This window comes from Lathamus discolor, chromosome 10 (genome assembly GCF_037157495.1).
Source record: "Lathamus discolor isolate bLatDis1 chromosome 10, bLatDis1.hap1, whole genome shotgun sequence".
Taxonomy (NCBI): domain Eukaryota; kingdom Metazoa; phylum Chordata; class Aves; order Psittaciformes; family Psittacidae; genus Lathamus; species Lathamus discolor.
In genome coordinates this window covers 16,918,158-16,926,654 of record NC_088893.1, presented here as the reverse complement: position 1 = coordinate 16,926,654, position 8,497 = coordinate 16,918,158, and the positions used below count along the sequence as shown (strand labels likewise).

General features: G+C 41.0%; 1 protein-coding gene across 2 annotated transcripts; it reads left to right on the top strand.

Moving 5' to 3' along the window:
• On the top strand, positions 1 to 5,640 carry LOC136020066 (neuropeptide Y receptor type 6-like). 2 transcript variants are annotated; one of them, XM_065690791.1, is made up of 4 exons: positions 1 to 526; positions 3,157 to 3,248; positions 3,352 to 3,384; positions 4,388 to 5,640. In XM_065690791.1, exon 4 carries the CDS (start codon positions 4,403 to 4,405, stop codon positions 5,525 to 5,527), a length of 1,125 nt encoding a protein of 374 aa, XP_065546863.1. In that variant the 5' UTR covers positions 1 to 526; positions 3,157 to 3,248; positions 3,352 to 3,384; positions 4,388 to 4,402; the 3' UTR covers positions 5,528 to 5,640. The 2 variants fall into 2 exon arrangements, with proteins under 2 accessions (XP_065546863.1, XP_065546864.1); XM_065690792.1 differs by lacking the exon at positions 1 to 526 and adding an exon at positions 2,801 to 2,932.
• Positions 5,641 to 8,497: the final 2,857 nt, after the last annotated feature.

Genomic DNA, 8,497 nt, shown 5'->3' with positions numbered 1-8,497 from the left:
TTTAATAAGATGTGCATGCCCTTCCCAGGCAGCTTACTGTGTTTTCCTATCTCCCTCAGTTAAGAAAACAATAAGCCATCTGCAGATGTTTACGTATGAAATCCAGCACAGGGAAAATATTTGCACTGCGGAGCAGATAAGATAATTGAAAATGAAATTGCAAGATAAGGTGTTTGACAGGGTGGAGGGAAGCCACACGGTGGAGGAAAATCCATCCCCGTGACTCCTGGTCCTTTCTCCTCCCTGCTCATTGCTGTTCGCCTCTTCCTGGATTCCAGAGCCTGGTTTATTCCTCAGCAGCCTTTCAACAGACCGGTGGATTCAGTCGCAGCTGGAAATTGTGGAAGTGTGGGTTGTTTCAGGAAGAGAAGAAAGGAGAGTTTGAGTATTGCTTTAGCAGCAGATGGCTTTGCTTCGTATTCTTTCATGCACAAAGGAGATGTGTGTGCTGGCTTGGTAATCAACTCAAAACAGGAAAAGATCAATTGTTAAAGGCAGTGTGGATTTGACGTGAATTTTGCATCAGGTAAGAAGTCAGAAAATACATACAACTGTGGCAAAAGTTACTGAAATACAGCTTTTGAAGGATTGTTGTAGTCTGTACATCCTATATTTAAAAGTGAACAGAAAGTTTCCTCTACATTTTATCTGTGCAACACTTTGGAACGAATAAACAGGTGATGTTTGCAACTGAAATACTCACTCATCACTCTGGAGGGATAGGACTATGCATCTTTAACATAGGTAAGCAAATACTTAGCGAAGAAAGCCTTCAAAAACTCATTTGAATTTTAGACACTGCTTTTAACTTTCCTTTGCTTATGCATGTTTCAGTAATGTTTCTGTATCCAGAGAAATGAAACAAGTAGGTTAATTTTATCATTTCCTCATCAAATACTCTTAGTATAGTAAGGAATCTTTTTCCAAATGCATGGATTACAGATGGAAGTAATTGGTTCTCTTATTGAAAAATCCAATTCTAATATCAGCTGTAGTTGTGGTTCAAGGGTACTGATTTCACTAGTATTTATTAGCTTAAACCAATGCCAGTATGTATTACAATATAGCCCATCATGCTGTAATAAGTACTTCTGTAACTTATTTACCTAATGCTGTGAATACTCCAGATGTTTAAACAGGACAAGTGTAATAGTTTTATTGCCAAAGAAATGTTTAAATTGCCTTGCAAGATGACATGTACTAAAGCTACACTTTTAGCTTACAGGGCAAACCAGTGACATTAAATTGATCTTTTTAATGAAAAAAGGACAATGTAGATTATGTGTGTGCCTAAAGCTGATCTACTGAGTGAACTGACCAGAAGGCAGCTCTACCTACCATTTCTCTAATGATGAAAAGTGCCAAAGAAGCCCCACACCCACACTGAATTATTGGGAGAGGACACTCAGCGCTTCCCATCAAACCATCTTATGCAACCAGAGATAAATAAGCAGGCATAGCAAATAGTGCATAAAATATTACAAACCTGGCTCAGCCCCATGTCCTTTGAGTCCCCACAGCTTCTCTGCTCACATAAAAAGCAGGGAAGAGCAGACCTTGTCTTTGAATGTGTCCTGCTTCCAAGCCAGGTCCCCTGCTAACACCTGATCTTTCCTCAAAGGGCAGGACTCAGATCTGTGCGAGTCGGATGAATACCAAAGAGAAAGATCACCCTTGGGAGAAAGCAGCCAGACTTTAGACCCTCACACATCTGAAGTGGCTGTAAAGCTCATCAGGACAACATTTACCACTGATTAGCCTCTTATCCTTCCCAACACATGCATCCTTCTGTCTGCTGATAAATCCAGCCAGGCAATTAGTGCTGCCCCAGGGAAAAGTGGATTACAGGATAAGTATCACCTGAAGGTGCTGTTGCCCAGCCACAGCTTTGGTTCCTCCAGGCTGTGACTATGCTGGCTTCAGAGTCCCTTTCATTTCTCACAGATTCATCAGGAGGAGAGTTTTTGCAAGCTGGTACACACGCTGTAGGGTACATAGCTCTTGTGCTTGTCCTACTGGAGCAGGGACACCTGCAAGGGACTACAAAGTCTATCTAAGGCACTAGACTTCAACAGCTTTTGCAGCATGACTGTACAGGTTTTGTGCCATGCCCTCAATATAGCTGTGGCCATGCTGGGTGAGTTATTTAGGGAGACTTAGGCTTAATGACCACAAAGTCACATCACGGAACATCAGTTTCACAATTTAGTCATGTAAATCTACAGCCACTTCTCACCCCAACATAACTACACTACTTGAAAAGTATATTTCAATCAGAATGAGAGTGGTAATAGATGCTCCAAAGTTGGTTGTGTTGGATACTTATTTTGCAAAAGAAGTATCAGAATAAAGCAGTCCAGGATATAACCCTAGCTGGAATATTCTTTCAATGCCTGGGGGTAAATGGTTAGAGAGCCATAGTTGCCAGTTTAACCCTGGATTTGGTGTTTAACCTCATGCAAGCAACCAAACATTTTTATTCCTTAATGATTAAATAAGGAATTTAATTACTATTAATTAATTATAAAATCATAGAATCACAGAACAGTTAGGGTTGGAAGGGACCTTAAGATCATGCAGTTCCACCCCCCTGGGCAGGGACACCTCACACTAAACCATGCCACCCAAGGCTTCTTCCAGTCTGCCCTTGAACACCGCCAGGGATGGAGCATTCACAACCTCCCTGGGCAACCCATTCCAGTGCCTCACCACCCTCACAGTAAAGAATTTCTTCCTTATATCCAATCTAAACTTCCCTTGTTTAAGTTTTAACCCATTACCCCTTGTCCTATCACTACAGTCCCTGATGAAGAGTCCCTCCCCAGCATCCCTATAGCCCCCCTCCAGGTACTGGAAGGCTGCTATGAGGTCTCCACGCAGTCTTCTCCAGGCTGAACAGCCCGATCTTTGGCAGCCTATCTTCATACGGGAGGTACTCCAGTCCCACGATCTATTAAAATTAATAGATCAATTTAATATTATATTAAATTAATTAGATAAAATAATTAGAAATAATTAGTAATTTCTATTAAAAGGTTGATAAATCTTCTACACCTAAGCAGATTATTTCTAGTAATAATAAAACATCCACCTATCCCTTCTTTTTGTGCATCCTCTTTAACTTCCTATTGCTTCTTCATCCTCCTTTCTCTGCAGGCTCTCAACACTACGGTATTTGTTACTAGGGGTGAAGAATGACCTCCTGCCAGCTAGTTTTCCAGTAATTCCTACTTCAAAAAGGAATTAAGGTGAGTTACAGTTGAGTTTTGAAAGGTGGATGTATAGAACATACTTATCCCTTGTTTCAATTTCAAAAGTAATGGTTTACATCCTTCTGTTTTCTTTTCCCAGGCTGGAAACAACCTCTTTCTGGCTAGAAAGCTGGTGAGCCTTTCATTTAACATTAACTTTTTTCCTCAGTGAGAATTTCAAACCCACTGAGATACTCTGCTGAACCTAATTCTTCCCGTTAATAGTAGTTTTATAACAACAGAATTGTACTAATATCAGAATTGTTGCTTGACACATGTTCAAGTGTGAACTGAAAGAGGAATCAACTGCGTGTCTCCTGAGTACACGTGGCAGGAAATTTTGGGGGTCTCATTTGTCAAACTTGTACAACAGCAAACGATGTGCAGGGAAATGAGACAGCCTTTGGCAGCTACTGATACAGCAATAATTGTGTGTGTAACTGACGTGATACCTGTTTGCTTTACATTTTTCTCAGATTACATTGAGGAAAGAGGACATACTATCTGTAATATATGAGCAGAACAGGAGACTCCTTTAAATATGTAATTCATTGGGGTGTTGAATATCCCATAAGCTAAAGCAGATGTCATTTTGATTAAGCCAGAGGGAGTTGGGATTTTAGCTCACATCACTTTCTAGTTCCAGACACAATGCAAGTGTGATGCCTAAGCTAGCAACATGACGGCAGAACCCAATTCTTCTTTCTTGATAATGGAAAAGCAACAGATTATCCTCATTGGAATTCCTTAAACCTTGCTAAATCTTTGGCTGACACAGACCTTCAAATATTGTATTTTGAAAAGCAAAGTTTGTTGACAGTTGTAAAGGAGGATTTGTTGTAAGGAGGATTCAAAGCTGTCATTGCTGTTTCTTATATGTCACAATCATTACAGGTCTGTAACACTGTCAGTGCAGAACCTGCATCAACCTCCACTCATCTATATACACAAAACAACTAATACCCAACCACTGGCTTCTCCAGTGCTGTAATTACATTAGATTTGCTCAAAACTAAGTAAACTAAATTAATTAACAGGAAAAGGGCACCAACTACAATGAGAGACTCACGCTAACCATTGCCTTGGAAAGCTTCAATACAAAGTACATTCTAAATAATACTAGGTTTTGTTCACAGGACGGGAAATGCTTCATGATGGGTAAAGCCATTCAGGATCCCAGCAAGATTCTGGCTAATCAGACTATCTCTAACATCAGCTATTCTCAGTTCTTGAACTTTGATACATGCCAGCCTTCCTTCCTTGCAGAATCCCTGCTTATTACAGCCTACACATTAGTTACAATCGTGGGGCTTTTTGGAAATCTTTGCCTGATTGTTATAATAAAAAGAAGGAAAGAAGCTCAAAACGTCACCAATATTTTGATTGCCAACCTCTCTGTATCAGATGTCTTGATCTGTATCATGTGTATTCCTGTCACAGTTGCATATACCTTAATGGACTACTGGATATTTGGGGAAGCTATGTGTAAAATAAGTTCCTTCATACAAAGTATATCTGTCACAGTCTCCATTTTCTCACTAGTACTGATTGCTATTGAGAGATATCAGTTAATTGTGAACCCCCGTGGCTGGAAGCCTAATATTTCACATGCTTACTGGGGAATTCTTTTCATCTGGGGATTTTCCCTCGTAATATCCATTCCTTTTTTAATATTTCACCAATTAACTGATGAACCCTTCAAATACTTGTCTTTCCATAGTGATTTCTACAAGAACAAAGTTGCTTGTATTGAAGCATGGCCGTCCGTTACAGAAAGACTCATTTTTACCACTAGTCTGCTGGTTTTCCAGTACTGCTTCCCACTGGGGTTTATATTTATCTGCTATCTCAGGATATTTGTATGTCTTCGAAGGAGACACGGGAAAATAGACAGGATGAGAGAGAATGAGAGCAGACTGAGTGAAAACAAAAGGATTAACGCGATGTTGATATCAATTGTTGTGACTTTCGCAGCTTGCTGGTTGCCTCTCAATGTGTTCAATGTTGTTTTTGACTGGAACTACGAGGCACTAATGAGCTGTAATCATAATCTAGCATTTACAATATGCCACCTTGTGGCCATGATCTCAACGTGTGTCAATCCCGTCTTTTATGGGTTCCTCAACAAGAACTTTCAGAAGGATTTGGCAGCATTAGTTCACCACTGCAGATGCTCAGCGCCAGAAGAGGTATATGAAAATATTGCCCTTTCAAATCTCCAAACTGACGCATCAAAGGGATCTCTGAAATTAAATAATCCCCCTCTGGAGATCTAAAATAATCCAACAGGTTCCAAAGTCTTGCACTTTGGTGCGGATGACCACTTTCTGTAGATCTAGATCATGTCACCGCTGAGTTTAGAGGACGTTGTTGCCATTTAGTTCAGCAAAAAGAGGATTATGCTCCCATAGGCACACTCTTATGATGGTATTAATGCTAATAAACCACCTCCAAGAGTGCTAAAGATTAATAATAATGAATTATAAAGAGTATTCACATCTTACTTTTTTAATCCACAATTTCCAAGTCATTGGCATGCTACCTTAGCACCGCTAAAAATATTTCTATTTCAGCCACTGATGCAGTCATCCTTCATTAACACCCCAGGAAACCAGGAATACTTTAGCATTCCTAACTGCATCAGCCTTTTCACTGTTTCCTGGCCTTTTAAGTTTCCACACCTCCACTGTTCCCACCTCTGGTTGATCTGTACAACAGTTTACAGCAGTTCACGGAGTAAGGAAGGCCGTTGGAGTTATCCTAAGCCTCCATCATCTTGCTTAGTCCTTACAGAAGTAGGTTTAGTGTCAGGCCCCAAGTGGTTTAAAAGCAGCCACAAAATGAGCACTAGACAAAACTATATGGTCAGTGGGGCAGCAGAAACTCTTGTGGCCTTATGGGAGGGACAGGGCTGCTGATGGATGATTTCCCTTTAGTGGTTCTCTCTACAAGTGCTCAGGCAGTGCATTTCTGTGGCATTAAACAGCAAAGTAAAAAAGGCTGCCATTGCTTTTTGTAGCCTGCCCCTGACACCCTGATCAGAGAGAAGCAATCAGTCTTTCCAGTCTGAGTCTTGGCGTAAGAGGGTTCTTCATTAGCAGGTGGAAGCTCTCTGAGCAGTGAGACTGCTTCAGAATCCAACATGTATCATTATACTTGTGCCTTGATTTCTTATCATTTCTTTCTTACACTCTCATACGACTCAAATGCTGATGCTCCATTTCTGTTCTGAGCTTTCAGCTATCAAGTATGTCTTTCCTTAATGCTGCACTTTAAAAATCGTTGCTAACTGAAGAGAGTATCACGGACATCACCTTCCCACTGCATGTTCTCTCATTACATCCACTGGCTTCGCACTCAGTCTGATGTCTAATTTCCAGACAAGACAATAGGAGTGAATTGACTTCGGTAGGAACAGGAACAGCCAAAAAGAAGTTAATACATAAGTATTATGGACTCCAACATGGTGCGTGATGGGGATGTATGAAACTGCAAAATCCAATACTCAAAGAGTACTCAAACCTAGTATTAAACTGACAACTGTTGCCCTGTGTTAGGTAATGCCAGTAACTTTCTTTTCCCTATTTTACTGGTATAGTAACTAGACAAAATTATAACAGCCTTGCTCACCACACTGTTGTTACTTGACGCAACCAGCTGGAGGACTGTGAGTGTCCTTGGGGGAGCAGAAACATGGAATGAACTATGGAAAGCTGGAGGGAGAATCTGAGCTCCAGAATCTCATCCAAATGTACCAATGACCTCTTAGCAGTGATGGCTCTGTAAAACACTACATCTGGGTGGTTTGGTCACATGGACCAGACCAATGTACTTATAAACATCCTTGTGAATGAATACATCCTTACATGTATTTGTATTTTGTGGCTGATTGGGTTAACTGTAAGCACACGTAACTAGAGCCAGCTACTCGGAAAGTGGCATTCTTTGTGAAAACAATTCCATTGAACAGAGAACTCAATTGATTATTGGCTGTAATCGTGTACGTGGACAAAAGCAGTGCCATTGCTGTGTGTTAGTTAAATACTTTGATTCCTCCTGTCTATGGACAAATAAATACTACCCTGCATAAAACTGCTGCGGTGGCCAGCTGTTAAAGTTTGCTGTCTATAATATTAATAGGGCAGTTCTCATACAAACAGTTCCGGGAACCAGTTTAGCATTTCACATGTTCACCCATCAGATAAACAGAGATCAGTGAACAATTAGATATTTGCTGGTTTCAGAAGAGAGGAGGACTTCAAAACAGGTAGAAATCAGGCTCATGGTGCTCACATACTTTATGGTGGAAAAGGACAGAATCATTAACCAGGGAGGTTTCAAGTGGATTTATGCCTCAAGGGCAGAGCGACTTTTCACTCCGGTACGTTATGATCTGCACTCAAACACAGTCAATGTGTTTGCAATTCTGTTTTCTTAGACATCTTGCAGATCTGTGCCATTTGTCAGAGTGGAAGTTTCCCTTCAGCAGCTCAGACATCTAAACTGCAGCACAAACACTGACAGAGCTCCTCAGCGTGCTGCACTGCAGCCCGGTTGGTGCATAATCATTTCCAAAGCAGCATCTACTACTGGGTTTGAATTCATCAGTATCTAAGCAGAAGAAAGACACTTGTGATTTTTCTTGCTTAAGCCAGAATGTTCATACCACATTTGGCTGCACTACCAATATTTTATCGCATGTGATCAAAACTCCTGGGATTTAACAGTAACACATCACCGGGACAGATTCCAGCCTGGAAGATGACATGCTTTTATTTTACCCAACCCTCATCCACTGCAAGTGGCAAATGATACCCGGGTTCTCTTTCTTGCATTATATATTGTAAAGTTACCTCACAGCTGCGGCAAGGCAGGAATAATTCCCTCTGGCGTGACTCTAAATTAACATTGCACCAAACTGCTCCTCAACAGGTAGAATCCTGAAAAACAGCGGAGCTGAGTGTCAGGGGGGTGGATTTTGCACCCAAGAAGTGTCTGAATCTTACCCAGATTCTAGAAGGAAATCGAAGTTATGGCAAGTAACTACATGCTTACAGAAACGTGGCCATAAAAGGCAATCCCAATGAGTTGTTTTACACCATGGTTCTTATTTAGCGAGCTCTGTGCTGTGCCTCCTGAAGCACCTCTTGATTTTAGCCTCCGTTCCTATAGAAACCAACCTGATACCATTATGTTCCTGTCCTTTCGATCTCAAGAACATTTGAGCCATTGGCCAACCTTAACCA

What these genes read in the sequence shown, in the direction of transcription:
- LOC136020066 (XM_065690791.1), top strand. Translation starts at nt 4,403, where the DNA reads ATGATGGGTAAAGCCATTCAGGATCCCAGCAAGATTCTGGCTAATCAG.